The 22,955-nt window shown below is 41.9% G+C and overlaps 1 protein-coding gene across 3 annotated transcripts in view; it reads right to left on the minus strand.

The window, feature by feature from the left end:
- SNX18 (sorting nexin 18) overlaps positions 1-22,397 on the minus strand; it is a 98,286-nt gene extending 75,889 nt beyond the window's left edge. For 2 of the 3 annotated variants that reach the window (XM_058043442.1, XM_058043443.1), the window contains exon 1: positions 20,827-22,397. In XM_058043442.1, coding sequence (XP_057899425.1) covers positions 20,827-22,372 — 1,546 coding nt within the window. In that variant the 5' untranslated portion in view covers positions 22,373-22,397. Of the gene's footprint in view, positions 1-1,373; positions 3,821-20,826 lie in introns of those variants that run through there. The other variant, XM_058043441.1, reaches the window with a different exon arrangement.
- Between the last annotated feature and the right edge of the window lie 558 nt (positions 22,398-22,955).

The raw sequence follows: 22,955 nt of genomic DNA on the forward strand, positions 1-22,955 counted from the left end.
TTAGATTTCCTTTGGTGCTTCCATAGTCCCACACAATATACATTGACATTACTGTAGAGTACACTTGGATCCCAGACCACGCCACTCAGTAGTCAGTCAGTCATAAGTGGTCAGTGTCATAATTGGTCCAAATTCAATTAATACTATAGTTCTTATACAGTGCAGCAAGCATTAATAGAATGCAGGCACCCTGCATCATAAACTCATGCTGAGCTAGAAGACACTTGTCAGGATCATTAAGTCCAACTCCTGACTCCAAATAGGAATCCCCAAGACACACCATATGCCAGAGCATTGTCTAAACACTTCTGGAACTGTCAGTCTTGGTGCTTGGACCACTTCCCTGGGAAGCCTGTTCCAGTGCCCAAACACCCTCTGGGAGAAGAACCCTTTCCTGGTATCCAACCTAAACCTCACCTGACACAACTTCAGGCCATTTCCTTAAGACCCATCACTGGTCACCACAGAGATGAGATCAGTGCCTGCCCCTCCTCCTCATGAGGATGTTAAAGAGCACAGCAAAGTCTCCCCTCAGTCTCCTCCAGGCTGAACAGACCAAGTGACCTCAGCTGTTCCTCATCAGGCTTCCCCTCTAGAACCTTCAACATCCTCATGGCCCTCCTCTGGATGTTCTCCAGTAGTTTAATGTCTGAAGTGCCCCCAGCACTGGAGGTGAGGCTGCCCCAGGGCAGAGCAGAGCAGGACAATCCCCTCCCTTGCCTGGCTGCTGATGCTGTCCCTGATGCCCCCAGGACACGCTTGGCCCTCCTGGCTGCCAGGGCACTGCTGGCTCATGTTCAGCTTGCCCTGGACCAGAGCCCCAGGGCCCTTTCCATGGCACTGCTGCCCAGCCTCTCATTCCCCAGCCTGTCTGTACATCCAGGGCTGCCCCATCACAGGTGCAGAATCTGGCACCAGCCCTTGTTGAACTTCAGATGGTTGGTGATTGCCTGGCCCTCTGAATTGTCCATCTCTCTGTTGGTCTTCTCTGCCTTTAAAGGGCATGCACAGTCACTTCCATCTTAGCCTCATCATCAAACTTAGTACCCCTTTGAGTTCTGTGTCCAAGTGATTTATGAAGACAGTGAAGAGCAAGGGGCCTGAGATGGAGCTCTGTGGAACCCCACTGGTGACCAGTCACCAGCCTTATGCAACACCCTTTACTGCAACTCCTTGTGCTCCACCCGTCAGCCAGTTCAACTCTACAATGACTGAGGAAAAGAAGAAAATGCTAATATAGATGTAGACCAGAACCCTTCTGTACTCTGCAATAATTTAAACCAGGATTCCAACCAAAATTTTCTGGTACATCAAATTTAACCAATTACTACACTCACTTTTCCTGTACTCAAATAAATTCACAAATGAGATAGTAAGGTGAAGGCCATGACAGTTTATTAGGGAAAACTGTACCTGTTTGATAACGCTGTATGAATACATATCACAGCTTAATTTCCTCCTGGACATGAACATGTCATTAATACCAGCCTCCTAAAATACTTCTACTGAACCAAGATCAATTTCTGAACAGGTCTTAATACCTCCACATAGAATCAGCTTGATTATAGTCTGATCTAATTACTGTAAAGACATTTAGTAAAACAGTATGTGGCTTAAGCAAACATTAGCCATGGAACTCAGCTTAAACCTAGCTCATGACTCTGTCACATAAATAAATGATGTATGGGAAAGTAGGAGTACTGCTGGGAAGAGCTGTTAGGGGAAGTGGTGAGTTTTGAATGTAGAATGAGACACCATGAGGAAGGTAAAGAGCAAGTCAGCTCTATGACTGTGGTCCTTATTTTATGGTCAATCTTTTTTGCAGAACTGTTTCAACAGACTGGAAATGGAGTCTTTCCTCGCTGATTGTCCTTTCTTTTACAAATACTTGCTTTCCCCTCTTCATTATTCTATATTTTACTGCTTTATGCGTGTACTAGAAGCACCACCAAACACAGCTTGTGCAAAACAGCCATCTCCAAAAATTTGGAGCTGAATCTTAGAGCCAAAACTACATTCTTCAGTTATTCCTCTGAAAGAGAGGTGTGGGGTTAAACTACAAAACCTCACATGATCATTTGAAAGAATTGCACATTTCTGCTGCATAGGTGAGGAATGATTTGTACTTAACTGTAACTGTTGCTCAACTTCCTTTTCCAGGCTTTCATTTGTTTAAGCTATTTTTGATTAATGCAATTAAACAAAAAATAAACATTTTGCCTCCTTGCAAAGTTTTCTTATTTTTGTTCAGGAGAGAAAAGATAGGATAAACAAAACCCCTCTTTCATACTGACTTATAAGAAGGAAATCAATAGGCAAGAAATACAGACTTAATTCAAGGGAAATAAGCCATAAACCTCTTTAAAAGATAGTGTTTACATATCTATAAATGCACCCTGCTTGTCAAAAATATTTATACAAAAATTAAGACAATTGTTAATTCTTGAGTGTTACAAACATAAAAATGCCACCTGTTTTCCAAGTCAGTTCAGCCAAGTCTTCAGATAATTTATTTATTGATAATCCCCAAAAACTTTTTCCTTAGTAAACTAATGAATCACAGTGGAGTTTAAACTCAGACAACCGGCAGTGCAGATGCAAGTCTGAAGTTAAACTGAATCAGCAACTGAACAAAGCGCAAATAATTTGAAACTTAAAAAAAATGTTGCAGCCACATAGCTTGCATTAATATCCCCTTGATATATGTAATTTTTATTAGGCTAGTTCTTCAACTTTCTACTTACAGTAATGCTGTATACCAAAAAAAACAACAAAAAGCCAAAAAAACCAAACAAAAAACACCAAAAAACCTCACCCCTTACTATTATTTCTTTCAGAAAGGGAATTAAGTGGTGTATTTTTGTACATGTGCTTAACATCCTAGTACATTTAACAAGTAGTCTCGATTTCCAGGGAAAGTGTGAATAAATTTAACTTTTCCCTTTTGAGCCAACATTCGTCGTAAGAAAGTACTTGCTATGCAAACTGGATGGCAGCTGAATTTTTTTCCAGTCAATGTGAGGTTTCATCATAAGTTCCTGTCACAGGCGCCAACCCTTCATTCATTTAATCACAAAAAATGTGACTTACTAGAAAAGGAAAAATAGAGTCTAAAGGCACGGAATCACATAGCTGCTCTAGTAGGAGTCTGTAAACAGAGAATTGCTTGAATTTAGGAAATCCAGATCTAGGAAAGTAAAAAGGCATCTGAAGCAGGCATTTATCTAGCCAACTTCCTTAAATACCCAAAGGGCTTTGAGGTCTATGAAGTATGCACTAAGATACCGTATTTCAAAAAGCAATAAGGCAAATAGTATACTCATTATTTCAAAAAAGTTACAATGGTGTAGGCATACACAGTATAACTTAGTTACAATGCGTGGTACTGTTTCTACTACATAGCCCTATAACTGTTTCCTTTCTACATAATCAGAGATTATACCCGGGTTCCAGGTGAACACAAACCCATCCTTGTACCGCCATCTACCACTGGCAGCAGCTCTTCAGCAGCATTTGCTCTGCTGCCTGGGTCACGTTCATGCTGCGCAAAGTCCACAAATCAGGGACTAAACACTGTCATACTTGTGAAGAGCTTCTTCTAGCTTTTGTGTCACTTTTTGAAAAAAGAGTATTTGCTGTTGCAAGAAATGCTGCATCTGTGATTTAAAGTCCCTCACACGAATTTTGTGGAAATGATTAATTTCTGCGAGGGTTGCAAAGGAAATAATGTTACAACGTTCTTGAATGCCCTCAGCTTTTTGGAGCTCCATCTTCCCCTCTTCCACGTGCCGCTTACTCTCCTTTACTTTGGTAAGGGCTCCTGTGTAAAGAACAAAATGAAACAGTTGAACTGTGAGGACCATGTAGACTTGACTACTGAACTTTAACAAGTGATTTAATAACAACAAGGATTTGTATAAGACTTATTCTCAGTGTATTTACAGGTGTGCACAGACATATGTGTAAATGAAAGACAATAAAACAAATGCTTTTTAATGTAAGAAAAATCACAGACCAGTGGATCCTGTGTAAAAAATAAAACTCAATACTTTTTTAAGGCTCAAGCATACTAAAGTTACTAGAAATCCTATTTTACAACCTTAAAAATCAGGTGGTGTCTTCTGAGAATATATTATCATTATACCAGTAGAAGAGTAGTGAAAGCCCAAGAAAACTAGTCAGATCAAAATTTAACCCTACATAAATACCAGAAAAATAACCTTGTTAAGAACTGTACTATGTGAAATATCCCTTTCCCAATCCTTGTGAAATGTCAAAAGCAAATCTTAATACACAAAATCTTGTCAAAACATGTTTTTGCTTTTACACCAGAGATACTCCAAAACTAATTATTGATTACCAGAGAATCTAAAAGCTTATCTCAAAATCATAGATGCCCAAGCAGACTTTACATTTACACAGTGTTATAAAACGTAGTAGAAAAGCAGAGTTACAGAATTGACAATCCTCCCTCTCCAAATAGCTAATGAAGGCACACACATCCAACAAAAGCAAAGTATCATCCAAAACAGACCCTACCCAAAGCAGAGCCATCTTAAGACATTCATATTGGACTCCATTTCCCACAGATCAACTTCTTCGCCTTACTTATTTTATTCATATAACTAAACCAAATCAGACTAGTACAGCTTTTATCATCTCACTACATTCTTGTTCCTGTAAATATTTGTAATGTCGTAACTCTCCTATCAGATTACACTTCTTACATGTGACTACAGCACGCTGCCTGAAGGCCAAGGGCAGTCTCTGTCTCTGGGGGCTGCGAGGCACAAGCAGTGTTCCACACCTTCCTGGCTCCCATGGCACAACAGTGGGATGGCTAAGAGCTTGGCACTGGCTGCTTCTGCTGATTAACCTCACCATCTCCAGCCTGGCTCCAAAAACATCACTGAAAAACCTTTTCCACATGCAGTGGTGCTGGCAGTGACACTGTGCCAGAAGATCTGTATGTTGTCCTCTAAGGAATAAGAAATCTGTGAGGTAGGGTATGATTTGAAAAACACTTAGTCCCTTCTCCTACAAGAGGAACACTTCTTTCAACAAATTTAGGCTTAGCAAAATTTTTTCTGTGCTCTGTGGGCATGACAGGAATCTATGCACAGCTGTGAAAAACTGAAATTTGGGACTTACTGGAAGCCAGATGTAGCTGGTTAAATAAACATGACAATTCTTCAGTTGTGATGTGGGAAACAGCTTTAGATGTTATTTCTAAAATGACCAAACTGAAAAAGAAATACTGAAATTCACAGCATCAGCAGCTGAAAGCGTAAGCATGCTATGAAGCATGTATAATCTTCAGATTATTTTACATCAATAAAAAACATACCCTACCAAACACAACTGCTCTCCAGACAAGATATATTATGTATTTTTTGCTATCAAAAATAAAAGAGAAAGATTTATAATTAGTGAAGCAATCCAGTGGGGAAAGTACGGTGCAATCACTAACACTGCTCTATTAATGCACGTGGATCATACAGGCCCTGTAGTGGAATTACTTTTAAAACCTGGACAGACTTTAACCAGATGTCAGCAATATATGACAAAGCTCATACATATGCTTTAGTATAAAGCTGTACTTTATTGCTTGTTTTTTTTTTAACGCCTTTAAATTAAACTTTTAGTTATACCTGAGAATTAGTAATATAATTAATCTTAAAATAACTCTATAGAGGGATAATATTATCTTATTTGAGGACAGTCAAAGAATTCTCCCTAAACACAGAGAAAACCACCTAAAACCACGTCCTTTTCTCTAAGAAGAAATTATTTGTTTTAAAATGTCATTTTTAAGCTGTTCAGCATCTACTGACATTTGCAAGACTTAGCTTAGCAAATCCAAAGTAACAAAACTCATTAGTTTTCATGGCTTTGAAAGCAGTTTAAGTAACAAAAAATTGCCCATTTTTCTCCAAACACCTTTCCATAATCTACACTTCTTGTACTTTGATCTATGTGAGCAAGACCCTGAGAGGGAATAGAGATTTCTCCATGTGGAAGGTTCAGTGATTCATCCTACAGTGAACAGAAGACAGGGAATTGGGGAGTGGAGAGCAGCCCCTTGTGTATATCCCTCGTGAAGAGAAGGGTTCTTGTGCAGAAATGCCTCAGTAGGTGATGGTAACCTTTACGGACTCCCAGCTCACAACTCTGGACCTGCTGCAGCCAGGCTGCAGACCATCAGCTCCCCCAGCTCCACCCTCACCAACTGATCCACCCCACTCAGCGCCCACTCTGGCACCTCACAGCTCCTGCTGCCACCTGGGGTGCGACACTGCTGGGAGCAAGGCCCACTGGCCTACAAGTACACCTGCAGAGATTGATCCTGGCTTCTGATTTTAATTATGTGAATACCTAGTATTGGTTTGGACAACAAAAAAAAGGAAGACGTATTTAAAAGAAAAGAGGGCTGAATCACAGCAGTCAGAGAAAAGACTAAAACTTATTTAAGGAAGAAGAAACAGAAGGAGTCACCTCCCAATGCATATTACCTCAAGGAAGCCTCCTGCAGAGTACATGCCTGGGATAAATATATACCACTGCACTGTTCCCAGAGGGATGGAATACATAAAAATAAATTCTTGGGCTTTTTTCCAGATCCATATGTACAGATTCTGTTCAATCTTGCTCATGCATTTGAAGACCTTCTGTCAGGAGTCACTTCCCAGTGAAAGGGACTAGCTTTCAATAAGTGAAGAGGGCCTGGAGTAAAAATGATGCAAAAAAACTGTGCCACATCTATTTCTGTTCTTAAAGGGGGGGAAAAGCTTATATGAATGCTGTTTGTCACTGCCCAAATCCTTACAGTAAACAGACTCCTATACTCACTGCAGCTAGGGGTTTAAAAGAGATTCAGATTTCAGTTCTTGTTTTGAAATATGAAAGTAGACAGCACAAGATGATACAAACACATTCAACAAGGAACACTCATGCTAGCAAAATTAGTGCTAGTGTATTGTGCTAGAAGCCAAGAAAACAGGAACAATGCAGAGTTCTCAATAGAAATAAGTAATTTCAAGCCATAAAACAGTGTACTAGCAGCAACTTAAATGGGTGCTAAGGAGTTATGAGGAAAAAATAAGTGTATTGAGACAGTAAGCTACTCATGCAAATATGAGATTGCTATGAGGTAGAAGGAGTTGAACACATTCAGGAAAAGAAAATATCCCGAACCCAAAAGCACTTCGGTTTGGGTCAAGCAATCTATTTTCACATCATCTGCAGTTTTATTCCAGTAACAAATATTTTGAGATTGTGTGATGTGTCAGATAAGGATGGGTTTGGATACATATACTCAATTTCCCTCCATACAGTTAGTACACGCGTACTCCTGTGAACCCACGCTGATGTAAATGCATCTCCAAGTCCAAGCTGCAGCCTCAGCGTGGCCAGAAGGCAGAAGTTTTGGGGTTCCTTTCTTGCAGATTGCAATCCAGACTGCTTTTCACTCAATTCCTTAGGCTCCTTAGGAAGGCAGGCTTGTCCTGTGCCTACAAGCCCATGCAATCAGAACCCAAAGAGCAGTGATACCTGCAAAGGATGTATCATCTTTCCCTTTCCACCTCTTCTCAAAACACCCAAACATCAGCTCTCAAGTGCTGCATGCAACAGATAGGAGTGAAACATCAGCTGTGTCCAAAGCTACTAATCCACACAAAGAATTCTTCAGGGCAGGACCCCTTTTTTTGCTCTCTGTTTGCACAGTGTTTACCACAATGACATCTGTTTCATGGCAGGGCTTGCTCCATTCTTAAAAAACACAAACAGTACATTGCTGTAGCAGCAGCAATTTAACTGCATACAGTAATGCTGCACATGGATGAAACACAAAGAAGCATCAGTTCAACACTGTTAAATACAGCATCTGAAGCAGTGTTAAGCACCAGCTGAATTTACTGGGGTCTGAAATCCACTGTCAATCTCAAGAATGCATTAAGTCAGCAATATATCAAAGCCTTCAGTATCTCACTTCAAAATATTCAACTTGAAAACTCACCCACTTGTAAGAGCCAGCAGGTTATGTTTTTATACCCCATGATTGTAATGCCTTTATCATTGCAGCTATTAAAGTATCTCTTTCACAGTGATAAATTACACTAAAACAGAGCAAACACATTTTTAAATGATCTCTCAGCAGCTGTATCTCAGAAATCTTGTGCCAATAAACTTATCTATGCAATTAATATTTCATCTTTCCATTACCAGCACGCTATAAAATAACATTTAGTGCAGTACTTACTAGAAGGTAAAACAACATAGTTTCCACACCATTCATATGTCCAGCATATTAAATACTCTAATAGGATGCATAATGTGTCCTTCAAAGCACTTTAATGAAGAGAGAGCTTTGAACTTGTCAAACAACTCCCTTAGCTTTACTTTTCTTACAAGAAATCTAAGAAACCGTCTCTAATGGAAAAGGAAATAAACATATTAATGATGCTACTTTCATAAAAAGATGTAGAAGCAGATAATGTGACTAGAAACATTTTCTTTTTCCTTACTTAATGATGAAATCATTTAACTAGAGATCTTTGCTTAAAGATGTGAAAAAGCAAACCCTAGGTAGCTCACGTGGAAACAATATTATTTATAATCCAGCAGAGTGCTGCCAGAGCAAGTTGGTCTACGTTGTTGTCCCTCTTACTCCAGATCTAGCAAAGATGTTGTTACAAGATGTCTCAAATGACTAATCCAATAAAAGAATGCAAGTGGCCTGGGGAGAGAGATGATGCCTTAGCTCTATCATTGGCTTAGCTATGTGATCCGGGTCAGCTCTAGGTTACACAATCATTAGCTCCAACACAAGGGGAATTGCAGAAGCATTTTAGGAGTGTCCTGTTTTCAGCTAGGGTAGAGTTAGTGTCTTCTCACTACTGTTACAGTGCTGTGTCTTAGATTCCGAGTGAGAATGGTGTTGATAACACACTGATGTTTGGGTTTTTGCTATGGCATGTTTCCGAGTCAAGGATTTCCTTTTCTGCCTCCTAGTCCATGTTCTGCCAGTGAAGAGGTGCACAAAAGAAAACTGGACATTAGTTGGGCAAGTGATTGGAACTGACCAAAGGAACATTCCATTCCACAGAAGCCATGCCCAGGATATAAACTGGGGGGGTTACCCAGAAGCACAGCAGATCTGGGTTTGAGAGGGGGTCTGGCAGTCAGTGAGCGCTGAGCAACTGCATTGTACATCACCTGTTTGTTTCCTTTTTATTGTCATTATTATTAATTACCATTATTATTGCATTTTACTTTAGTATCAATTACTAAACTGTTCTTATCTCAACATACAAATTTTACTTCGAGTCTCCTCCCCATTCCACTGGGGTTAAGGTGGGGGGAGAGAGAGGAAAGGGTTGAGTGAGCAATTGCTCAGTGCCTAGCTTCCAGCTATGCTCAAACCACAACAATGAGATAACACATAGTGTGAAATCCAACTCTGAAAAAATCCCCAAACTTCTTCTCAATCGAAAGTGAAATAGTAACAGAACAGATTTTGCCTCACTGACAGATTATTTTCTTAAGAATGCTCTGAACACTGATTAACAAAAGAAGCCTACACTGAGATTCTGCAAATTCTTTACATTTTCTGGCCAAGATTTATAATGGAAAGGAGCATAATAGGAATTTGCCTGAAATTAAAACCAGAAGACAGGGGAAAAGTACCATTACAGTTATTAATATTGGAATGAGTTGCTTTTAAAAAAGTCTAGTATTACAGTTTTACACCAAAAGAAGCAAGTGATTTTCAATACCAAAGGCAAAATTCTGCCACTTTCTTTTGCTAAGTGCCAAGACAATAGTTTTCAAACCCAGTCTTTGCATTTAAAAGATGACATTCTCCTTTAGGGCACAAAAACACTTTAACAACATTCTCTTTTGCATAGTGAAATGTCAAAAATATAAAACTCAAATGCATCAAACTGCAATTACTTTAGTATTATAGAGGGTTTTGTAGATACATGAAAATGGCTATAATGCTTTTAGAACCTGCAGCCTACCAATAGTTGAAGAAGTGATCTTTGTTTTCCCTTTGCTTTTATTGTTGCCCATTGCTCAAAAAAAGCCCAGAACAGCATAGTACTATCCTGTAAATTTAGGTTTATAAATTACAGCACTCTGCTGACATCTAGATCAACACTGACTACAGAATTATTAAAATCAGACATAATTATTTGCTCTTTCAGTTACCCTGCTGCAAAGCTTATTGAAAGCTGGCACTAAAAAACACATTCTTCAGTTAAAAATCAAGTTGCTTCCTAATTTACACAACTCAACAGCTCACACAGTCTTTGCTAGATATTTCAGGACATTAATTAGCTGTAACCTCATCTGATGGTCTTAACTTGTAAATTCATCTAATTAACATAAACCAAATTAACAATGATGCTAGAATACACAGTGTAAAATGTCATTTCTTCAAAACTACCAGTGTGACTGGTAGTCTAACTAATATCTTTTTTAATTTTAAATAGTATGATTATTAAGATCTGATTAGACTCATTAAGCATGCATTTGTCAGTTCGTGTACACAGAGGAAAAGGTGATTTATTTACCCAAATCTACAGGGACTGTAATCATACCTGTGCATGTTCAGAGAGTGTAAAATGATCACACTACTAAAAAAATATTTAAATCTCTAACTGTCAATGTGCTTTTCAGTCCAGAGTACCCCAGAGGAATCTATGAGCCTTGGTGTGTAGCACCTAAAGTACCAATGTTTTGCTGGGCCATGGTACACCACACTGCTATGTGAGCAGATGCCATAGCTTGCTTTTGGAGGAGTTGATAACAGAAAATGAGAGCAACATGGTCTAATAAATGAAAGAAACACCACAGAATTATCATTTTAATGCATCTACTGCCCCACATAATGCCATTAATAACATTTTTTAAAACCCAACAAAACATAATGCTAGGTAGCCACATAGAAAAAGTGTGTAAAATGTGATTAATATTTTCCATTCAAATGTTGAATGCAGAGATGTTAAAACTGTTATCTTCTGATGCATTGTACACTAGCAGTCTTCTAAGCAAACAAATGACCGCATTTTAGACACTAAAGCATGTTTAAACTGACTGTAAAATCCAGTTAAACTATGTGTACAGCTGTCTGTTATCACAAACATAACATTTTGCACCACAGCCTGAGAGGCAAATGCCAACTAATGCTGGGTTTGCCCAGTTCTAAGGCATTCTGTACTTTTTGGCATTCACACGTACCATTCAAAAGACTTTTTCTTTGGTGTGGTTTCAGCTGGCAGTGCAGACTAGGGGGACCAAAAAGAGTGAAACATAAACTAGACTGGTCACCAGAAACACAATACATTTGCCCATTAGAAAGGCAGTCATGTTTTTTAGGACCACACTTGAAAACCTAGGCAATTGGAATTTGCAGAAGTACCAAGATGAAACCTTTCAGTCATTTTTAGTACTTCTCATTAGTTTACATCTAACTAGGGCATCAACAAGCTTTCTAATACAGAACTACTCTGCTTTTCCAGAATTGGAGTTGGTCTATTACAATTCAGTTGTCACAGGTTTTGTGAATTTTTCCTAATTAGGATGCTAGGAACAAGCACTTTATGTTAGAAAGGTGCTCCAGAGTTTTAACAGCTTTTGTAAAAGCTCTGTTCATACTGCAGACTTCAAGACAACAACCATCAGAAATTATGCTGTCCATGGATAAAATAAATTAATTTTCAGTAGAAATAGTTAACAACGAATGAGCAGAAATGTCTCCTCCTTCTCCTCCTCTCCAAAATGGATGTGAGCACTATTACATTAAATGCTGACTTCTTTCCTTGTTACAAAAAAAATTTGTGTAAGATTCATGGGAAGTGGATGGACAGGGGAACCAGGTAACACTGTGTATCAACATCCAACTATTACTGAGACAAGTAAGTATAAATTCAAGTTCCATTGACTCTTACATCACTGCTTTATTGGGGCACAATGAAACACCTACTTTTGGATGTTGTTTTCTGTTAAGACTAAAAGGGAAGCAAAGAAAAACTACAACTTACAGTGTTTGCTTGTCCACTATCATCTGTTTAACTCCATTACTGTCATAAGATGAGCAAATAAAACATGTATAGGCAGTTTAACATAAATTCATATAAAAGAGTCAAGATATAAATGAAATGCAGATACTGGTTTTTGATATCCTAGTACCCTTTAACTGCCCTCTCTTAGATTTCTGAATGTTTCTCGGCAAGAACAAAAAGAAGTTTTATTGTTTGAAAAACTGCATTTTCTGCAGTTTCTCTGTATAAACAAAAATAAGTAGAATTTCTGTAGCAGAAAAAAACATACAAGGTAAGCCATCATTAATGTAACCCATTAAAATATGTTAAATAATACAAAAGCAGAACATGTGAAAATTTTAATATAATGCTATACTTACATTATTTAAAAGAAAAGTTTCTTTAGTATACTGCTAGTTATAGGCAGCATAGCTATTCATGCATATAAAGATTCAAAATCACAAACACTCTAAAAAATCAGAATAGTACAGAATAGTAAGTAGCTTTTACTAGGGGAAAACAAAGAAATGTAAACTCCGAATCACAGGATGAACCTGCTTTTCACATTGTTAATGAACTGCATGCAGGCATAAAAGCACAGCTCAGTTCACCATGATTACAGAAGCTGTCCACCCATTATGTGTACCTACTTAAAACAAAGGCTGAAAACATCACACTTCCTCCTGTTCTGCTACAATAACAACCCAAAGCCACTGGCAAGAACTGAACAGATTGTTTAAATGTTGGTGGGTTGTTTGGGGTTTTTTTCCATTTTATTTAAGTCCTCATGGCTTTTATGAAAGATACAAACAAGACCGCATAAGAAAGCATGTGCCATTTGTTTGCTCTAGTCTGCTGATAAGGCTCGTGTTTGGGAACTCAGCCAAATGTAATTTCACATTTTTTTCAATTAAAATTTTTAAATTCTGTGTTATTTGAACCAGGAAATTTAAAATACATAAGATGCCAACTGGCTAAGTTTACACAGTCAGCGCTTACTGACTTGGCATTTTAACTGCTCAAACAAAGTCTAACAATGAAGTCATGGAAAGATGCTGGAAAGGCTGAAACATGTCCTTGTTCTAAAGGTTCTAAAGGTGACTTACAAACTAAAAAAGTTAGGCAACTTGTTTGGTTTTGATAATGTGCTAACAAAAAACTGGAAGAGCTCTGGGAGCTTCTTTCCATTTTCAGTCTGCCAATTCTTGTCTCCCATATTTGGATAGAAGCCCTATCAGCCAAACCAGGAGCACCCAGGGCTTCAGAAGAACCAGCCCTCTCTAGAGATTCTCCATATGTCTTTTAAAAGGCATTACTTTGGTTTTGAAGTAGAATTCCTCTTTCTACAGTATAATTTTTAATTCTTCAATGTCTACACTGTTGTACTACTCGCTCGTTGCTCACTGAGTCTTCCCAGTGAATAAAGCCTTACTACTTGTGGTGAGCACATAGTATTGGGACATTTTCTATGATCTGTGATGAAGATTTGTATTTAAATAAATATACACTGCCTGTAGTAAAACCTACAAGTGTGAGTTCCAATCAAAACTTCTCCAGTTAGGACTAGCAGGGTAGACTGGACAGACCTTCTGGTGTGCAGTAATGCATGTAGTCTCTCCCATAGAAGAAACAGCTATAGTCTTCCTCTGATACCAGCAGGTTTTGAAAAAAACAACCCACTTGTGTGTTATTAGCCATGAATTGTCTCTGTTACTGAAAGCGTATGATACCAGACCAGTTTCAGAAGGTAACAGGAAAATAACCCATCACAACAGCATGAATCTTGCTCCCTTAAAAAGCAACAGAGATTGTAAGGGAGTGGAAAAGGAAAATTAATCATACATTAAAAAGACCAATTTATCTTTCATATAGACAGGGCATAGCAGTCCTTTTTTTCCCCCCTCTTACTGTTTTAATTTTCTTCAAGCAAAGGCATTGCTCAATATTACTCCTGTCCTCTGACTCTGACTACACACAAACTAAGGCAGCTGTAATTTTATACAGTTTCTAAATGTGACGATTCTTTCACATTTTAGCTCCATTTCCTTAAGGTTACATTCAAATATTGTGAGACAATATTGGGTAATGCGGCAGCAAGCAGACAGTGTTACATCATCATGTGACAGCTATGAGGAGGCTGACATGGCAAAAAAAAGAAGTTATCCAGGAGCATCCTTTCTCACCAAAGCTCTTACACAGATGAAACACCCATCTCCTTTTACTGCTGCAAGGGTCATCTGGCTAGGATTGCATGCCTAGCTCTTACCCAGCAGCTACCTGAGTTGAAGCCCATGCAAAGTGTATTCATCTGAGGGACAGAGGAGGAAAAAACCCTACAAGGTGGATAATAGGAAAAACAGTGATGAGAAAAACCCTGTCTGCACAACAAATTTAAGAGCTTAGGAAGCAAGCATAAGAGAAAAGCACTGCTTTTATACTGTGATATAAAGTTTTAGGTGCCAATATTAACCAGTCTGATTTATTCATTAATTCCAATACCAGTTCTCCATGGCGGGAGGAGGGAGAGGGGGGAAGCTGAAAATGTTAGAGAGTTCCAGGTTTCAGTGCTGTTTGGATTTTCTAGTGCTTTAAATTTTGATGCAATTCCATCTAGATAGATTTTTTTACCTACAGTCTTGTAAATAATATAAAAACATATATGTAATATTTGTAAATATTCTAAAAACACAGCAAGTGCATTCTTTAAAGCCTATGTCTAGAATTAAGTTTGCTTCAGGTAAATAAGACTATTTGCTTTATTTTACTTTTCACAAACAGTGATCAGAAAACAGTAAGTCATTCAAGTATTTTTTAAAAATAATTCTCTTAAATCCTGGCATGCAAAGGAAATGGAATTGCCTGTATCTCAGGAAACATTTAGACCACTTTTTCAGGTCTCTTTAGTAAAAACCATAGCCAGAAATTTCTCAAACAAGAACATCATAATGTTAAGAGAGAAGAAATCTGGAAAGCACAGATGAAACAGCATGTTAGTCAGTACTTCCTCCATGTTCATGAATTGCAAGAGGCCAATTATAGTAATTCCTAAAACAAAACTTGAAAGAAAGATATCCAAAACTCTGCCAACTTCTCAACCCTCACAAAGCAAATATGAAGACAAGAGAGCCAGACAAGAATGAGCTAGGACACTAGCATACACTGTCTCCAATTCCCACAAGTGCACAAATTTTCTGAACTTGCATGGGCCTGCAGCGAGCATTTCTGTTGTACAGAAGTAGGAAGATTGCATCAAGTTGAGCAAAGCTTTAGCAATTAATACGTAGAAATTATTTCACCAAGAATGCCTAGGGAATTTCCCCAAGTAGACCTTAAATGCATAAAAGAGAGGGTATTATCCATTACAAATGGGAAGCTGCTTTGCTTCTCAAAATTAAAAAAACGGAACCAGTATTTCTTGAACCATACACCAGTTCTGCAATAGAAAATGATAAATGCAGCTTAGTGTTTTGCACCTCTGGAACTTTATATCCCTCTTCTGCAAATGTTTCGGCAGAGGCTAAAGAAAACTGTGTACAAGTGTTTCTGTCTAATAGGTACCTTCCATTCCAAAAACCCCACATACATGCCCAAGTATCTTTTCATGCATGCACATCAGAAGTATTTACCTACAAGGAGCTCAGGGCTAGATGCACGAAAGTATTGGGATATTTAGAAGCTTGAGACACCACTCTCCCATTGTCTACCCTATCCAGGCACTGGTTCTCCCTAATCACTTAATTTTCCAAATAAGACCTATAGAACAGAAGTCATTGTAAGGGATGTATGCCTTGATACTGATATGTTCTATACCAGCCTCAGTGGGACTCTCAAACCAAGTATTTCCAGATGGAAATGTGGGGTTTCCAACTTGGCACATTCTTTGCTGTAAGACTCATTCGAATGAATCCGAGACCCAGACTAGGGTGCACAAGACACCACGAAAGGTCTCAAAGCATTGACCTGTTGATCCTCGACTGGCATGTGGTACAGAAATGTTCAAATACTTTGTCTGTCTCTTCTGTAGCCGGAACATTAACTCTTCCTGCAGAAAATTACTTAAACTCTAGGAACTCAAGATGAAAGAAAAGGAATCCTGTAAAATCTCCTATTGAAGCTATTGCCATTTCATAAAATATCAATTAACAATATTAGTAAGATAGCTAACAGGTTGAAAATATTTCCACAGTCCGTTGGTACATGTGTTTTACACAAATTACACAAATCAGATGACATATGATGTCCTCAGCATAGAAGACAGAAAGACCTGAATCCCAAAACAATTAAAAGCACAACAGTTAACACATTTTCTTGGTTAGATGCAGACAAAGCAATGGCAAGGCTTACATGGCTTTGGTTCATAATTCTAGAGAAAAAGAAAAAGCCCACATATAGGGGAACTTTTATCTCTGTGGCTCTTTTTGCATAAGTTGCAGAAAGTTTTTAAACAAAACCTCAGACATGCAGAGTTCTCAGTCCATAGCACAAATTGCACTCAGAAATCATATTCAGCAGCTCTTCAGCTAACTGCAGTACAGCAAAGGCATAACAGGGCAAGACAGTTAAAATTACAGAATCACAGATTATGCCAAGTAGGAAGAGACCCAGGGTATCACTGGGTTCAACTCAGCCCTACAAAGGACATGCCAAGAGTCACACCAGGTGCCTGAGGGAATTGTCCAAATGGAAATCTCCAAAACAGGAGCCTGTTCTAGTGCCCAAAAACCATCCGGGTGAACAACCTTTTCCTAATATTCAGCCTCGACCTCAACTGACACAACTTCAGGCCATTCCCTTGGGTCATGTCATCAACCACACAGAGATCAGTGCCTGCCCCTCCTCTTCATCTCACAAGGAAGTTGCAAGCTACAATGAGTTCCCTCAGTCTCCTCCAGGCTGAACAGACCAAGTGATCTCAGTTATTCCTCATCAGGCTTGCCCTCCAGAACCTTCAACATCCTCATGGCCCTCCTCTGGATGTTCTCCAGTAGTTTAATGTCTGATACTGTGGCACCCAGGAGTGTCCCCAGCACTGGAGGTGAGGCTGCCCCAGGGCAGAGCAGAGCAGGACAATCCCCTCCCTTGCCTGGCTGCTGATGCTGTCCCTGATGCCCCCAGGACACGCTTGGCCCTCCTGGCTGCCAGGGCACTGCTGGCTCATGTTCAGCTTGCCGTGGACCAGAGCCCCAGGGCCCTTTCCATGGCACTGCTGCCCAGCCTCTCGTTCCCCAGCCCGTCTGTACATCCAGGGCTGCCCCATGCCAGGTGCAGAACTTGGCACTTCCCTTTGTTAAACTTCATATGGTTTGTGATTGCCCATCTAATTTTTTATGGTCTCTCTGCCCTCAAGGGAGTCAGCAGCTCCTCTACGTTTAGGATAATCAGCAAACTTACTATTCCTCTTCATCCTTAGTCCAGGTCATGTATGAAGACGTCAAAGAGCACAGGCCTGATGATAGAGCCCTGTGGAACCCCCCAGTGACAGGTCCCCAGTCTGATACCACCCCATGCACTGGAACCCTTTGTGCCCAGCCCATGAGCCAGCTCTCATCCATCCCATGGTGTGTTTGTCCAGCTGTGAGCTGGACATTTTGTCCAGGATACAGTGAGAGAGAGCAACGGAAGCTTTAGTGAAATCCAAAAAGATCACACCAGTTGGTTTCCCTTGATCAACTTAGTGGATTACCTTGTTATAAAAACAGGAAGACTCAATAAGCAGGATTTTACTCTCATGAAGCTGTGCTGGATGTGACCAAGGACTGCATTGTCTTTCAGGTGTTTTTCAACACCTCTCAGAATAAGGTTCTTCAGAACTTCACCAGGCACTGACATCAGACTGACAGGCCTGTGGAAGGGGTCCTCCTTCTTGCTCTTCTTTAGAACTGGGACAACGTTTGCCAGCTTCCAGTCAGCTGGGACCTCTTAGGATTTCCAAGACTGCTCAAAAATCAATGAGAGGAGCTTCATAATGATATCACCCCACCCTCTGAGCATTCTTGGATGAATCCTATCAGGCCTCATAGATTTGCAGGGATCCAGCTTGAGCTGGGAGGGTTGGGAGTTGATCATTCTCACACTCATAGTCCTCCAGCTCTATGCACAGACACAGGCAAGCTTTGGTACACCTGCCTTTGCTGTAGATCCAAGGGAATATCATCTTAGGTTTTATCAGAAGTAAGTAATATATTTGCATTATGTAGCAAAAAAAGAGCACTGCTTCTAATTTCAGGCTTCATAGTTTTAAAGGCATGGCCATTTATACAATGTATCAGTCAGGCTGCTGCTTCTGCAACTTTTAAGGCCACTTTGGTGCAATTTTACTGCTTAATGAGCTTGTTCACTAGAAAATAAAACCCTTGAAGAAAGACATATCAACCCTATTTTTCATATGACTCCTTATCACAAACACAGTTTCATAGCTATTGACTATACAAACAGATATTTGTGTAGTCTATAGGGACAATATTATTTCTCAAAATTGGCAACTATCCCAGACAGTAAATTTAAAACAAAGCCTTTATGTTGCAAGAACACCAAACAGTTCATATTTTCATCTGAAGTTTACAAATTGGCATTGAAAAGCTGTACCTTCTTAATAGTACCCTTTAACAGTAATAAACCAGCAATATGGAGCACAAAACATTACTCTCGGTTTTTGTCTAGTTTGCTGTCTGGTAACAGAAACAACAAAAACCACACAACTCATACAACTCTGTTCCTGTCATGGCCACGTACACTCAAGAGACCGCCCTCTGAAGCCCCTGCCATATTCCTATGACTACTGTGTGCCATGGATGATACTGCGAACACAGTGCTAGCTCAGAGGTGCCGGAGCATTAACAGCTGCATGCAGGGGAGCTGGACATTTCTCCAATCCGCTCCAGGACAGTGCCTAGCCCAAAATCAACTCTACATACTTCATGCTCATGCACTGCTCTAGTTATTTACATGAACCTTCAGCAGTTCAGCAAAGTACAATTTACCGGTAAGCGTAAATTCAAATAGAACTACAAAAGAAATAAGGATGGTTTCAGCACATATCTTATAATTCCCAGTCCTCTCTTCAAAGGCTTGTTTCCAAAAATACTTCAGTGAAGACCTCCATATAACCTTAAAGCCTGAGGATATTTTATTTAAATAGTATATACAGTATGCTGGATTTTCACATCTAATACAAGTATCTGTCCCTTTATTTTTTCCAGAAGCTTACAGATAATCCTTTTAGATAACAACTCACTTTAACATGCTCTGCTCCCAAACAGGAGGCATTGCCAAGGCCACTCATCTCTCCAAATCTAAAATATTTGAAAGCTGTTATCAAAACACAATACCACAGCAGCTAGCAAAGAAAATCCTCAAATGCTAACCTTCACACCTCTCTTTCCTCTTCAAAATAAAATTAAGATTGTTCAAGTTTACACTCACAATTTTTGATATTTGACAGCATAATGGAAATCAGACTTTGATGCATACAATTTTTATGAAAAGCTTATTTTCTTAAATAACAACAAATTGTGCACTTTGTAGCAAATCTCTTTCCTCAGATGTTCCCAGCTATGCACACCTCTAGACAGCTCTCTTTCTGCTCTGTTGAAAAAACTTTTCCAACTCTTTTTACCAAACTTAGTGTACTGTTTTAGATGCAAAACTCCTGGAAATTTCATGTAAGGACAAAAAGACTGATTTGCTCTGGGTGACAATTCACTTGGGATTTAATCTCCAAAATAATTTTCTACAAAACTCATGCATTTTCTTGGGTAACTTATGGATAACCATTTCTGCAGAGCATATGTGATGTTTTATTGGCCTTGATGTTATAACTGAAAGGCCTACACCCTCCTGAACTTTGAGTTGAAAACTACAGGTAAGGAAGATAACAAAAAAAAAGAATTAATGATGGACTTACCTACTTGCAATGGTAAAGAATGTATGACTATCAATAACTTAACAGCAGCATCTCCTCATATACAGTACTTCAAACTTCTGTTTCTCTGGACATGTGTCATTAGTTATACAGCAGATTTTTTTTCATTTTTGAATTTCTTTCTTTCTGACAGGTCACAAAGCACCTTACAATTAGCAATCCGAACCTGGGCAGCGTGTTTCAGCTAGAAAGATGCTGAAAGGATAACAGGTGACCAGCATCTGCTCATGATAATAAGGGTGAAGGTTGAACAACTAAGAACACTGTAGCTGACCATTACTATTTCACAAACACCACAGGACACTTGGCTGAACAAAGATGCCCCAGCAGCCTTACACATCTCATCAGACTGATGCTGCAAAACACACACTTCCGTGTGCACCTTGAACAGAGTGGCCAATCAGAGGAGTACCTGCATCATCATGTTACTTCATATTCAGTACCTAATAGAAAAAGATTCAAGATACCTCACATACCTCAGAGTAATAGATGTTGGCACACCACTTGATTTCCAGCTTGTAAACAAGCCCAATAATTTTTAATATATAGGCAGTTTAGTTCAACGTGGTTACTCTGAGAGATATGCAGCCGAACACAGCAACTTCTGATCAACAAAACTCCCAACTATGTTTAGGCCTTTGGTACATAATAAAAATTCTCATTGATGTGTTTTTTGTATTTCTAGAGAGAGTTTACCTAAGCAAACACAGGAAGATTGAACACAAAGCCAGCAAGCCAGACACAAGGCAAATTTAGGCACTGGTTCCTATATCGGTTGCATGTCACTGGTACATAAAAGTTAAATTATAAAAAAAAAAAAAAAGGTTAAATTGTTTTAAAAACACAAAAGGGTCTTACCTTTCTGCACATGGATGATGTCTGGAAAGTTGGCCAAATGCCCCTGATACAACGCTAACAAATCCATCACAGGATCTAGGTCCTGCCGGGGCTGATCTGCAAAGAGGTCCCCGATGGCATCATAGGCTTCTGCAGTGAAGGCTATGGCTTGGTTGAGGCCAGCTGAAAAGGCTTGCTGGTCCAGCTCAAATGCCTGACTGAGGCACTTGAAGGAGTGCCCCACCTTCTGGTATTCCTTCTTGAAACCAGTGACTTGTTTGCGGGCAAACTCGTTGGCCGTGTGATTAAGTTGCAGGGCACTCTCATCCATCTTCTTGGTGAAGGCTTTAAAGCCATCCACCTGGCTTTCTACCTCCTGCAAGTCCAGGCTGGCCCCAGGGCCTGTGGGGACACTGATGGTCAGAAAAAAGTTGGCACCCACCATCTCATCCTTTTCAGCCTTGCGCTTGCCTTGTTTCCAGGCCTTCTCATCCGTGCTGGGACAGGTAAGGAAGTGCTGGAAGGCATCACACTGAGCGAGCACAGGGTGGCTGCACATGTGGTCCATCCACCAGGCCAGGCCTTTGCGACGTTTGGAGATGAAGTCCTCCTCAAAGCGGCCAGTGGCCTGCTTCTCTGGCAAGTGTGGCACGGAGATGACAGGGAACTTCTCAGCCAGGCGCCCATAGAGCCAGTCAAAGTGCTTGTAGCGGCGGTGCACCTGCTGCCCGGTATGGCTGGGCACCAGCTTGTAGGCAATGTAGCTCTTCATGCCCTTGAATTTGGTCTGTTTGGTGGGGTCCTCGATGGAGCACTGGAAGGGGTACGGGTTCTCTTGCCACTCGGGGCCCCTGGGGCCCAGCACTACGCACAGCTTGTCCCCGTCCTTCACGAAGCCCGACGCCTCGCCCAGCACGAAGGCCTCTCCGCCGGACTTGACGAAGGTGGAGAAGCGATTGAGATTGCGGCTCACCGTGGCCGAGCTCTTGGCGGCGCCGCCGCCGCCGGGGGGGTGCGGGTGTCCCGGTGGGTGCCCCGCGCCGCGGGGGCCCAGGGATGGCTCGGAGCGGGTAGACAGGCGGTACCGGCCCGGGGCGCCGCCACCCGCCGCCTCGTAGTCGGGGTAGGAGCTGCCCAGGGCGCCCGGCTCGTCGGCCACCGTGGAGCTGTCGTCCCAGTCGTCGTCCCAGTCGTCATCGCTGCCCTGGCTGGGCTGGTAGGAGCCGCCGTAGGGCGGAAAGGGATACCCGGCGGGGGGCGGCGGGAAGGGCTCGGGCGGGGGCTGCTGCGCCGCCGGCTTGAAGGCGGCGGGGGGCGGCAGCGGCTCGAATCCGCCGACGGGGACGTTTGCGTAGCGGGCGGGCGGCGGCGGCTCGGCGGCGGGGGCGCGGATCACCTGTACATAAGAAGCGGGGAAGAGCCCGCGGTCCCCGCGGCTGTTGACGCCCTCCAGCCACCCCTCGATGTCCTGCTCGCTGCACAGGCTCAGCACCTCGTGCTCCCGCAGCGAGATCTCACCCGGGTTCTCCGATCTGAAGTCGTACAGCGCCCGCGCCCTCAGCGCCATCGCCGCCCACCGGGGCGCTCCCTACGCAGCCGCCCCTCACCGCGTCGCGCTGGTGGGGCTGTCGCAAAGAGTGCCGCCGCTCTCGGGCTCCTCGTCCCGTCGGCGGCCTGCCCGGTGCAGCTCCCGGTGCGGGTCGGGTGCCGCTCCCGGAGCCGGCGGCGGGCGCGGGGCCGGGCCGGGCCGTCCCACGTCGCCAGTTGCGCTAATCCAGAGCCGAGCGGCAGGGCGGAGCAGCCGAGCGCAGAGCGGCCGCCCCCATCGATGGCCTCCCCCCACCCTCCCCCCCCCCTCTCCCCTCCGTACGCCCCCTGCCGGCCGCGGGCCCAGGGGGGGCCGCGCCCAGCGCCCCCGGGCCCGGAGTGTCCCAGCCCCGCCGGGCCTGCGCCGCTCGGCCGCCGCCAGCGCCTCCCGGTCCCTCCAAGGCGCGTCAGCGCTTCCCCGCGTCCGGCCGGGAAGCCTCCCGAGCCCCCGCGTCTTGTCCCCGCGCTCCGGTGCGGCCGCCGCGGGAGCCGCGCCAGGCGGTGCTGAGGAGCCGCGCCGGTGCTGCTGGCGCTCCTCCGGCTGCCTGCTGCGGCCTGAGAAA

The sequence above is a fragment of the Melospiza georgiana genome, chromosome Z (genome assembly GCF_028018845.1).
Source record: "Melospiza georgiana isolate bMelGeo1 chromosome Z, bMelGeo1.pri, whole genome shotgun sequence".
In the NCBI taxonomy this organism is placed as follows: Eukaryota; Metazoa; Chordata; class Aves; order Passeriformes; family Passerellidae; genus Melospiza; species Melospiza georgiana.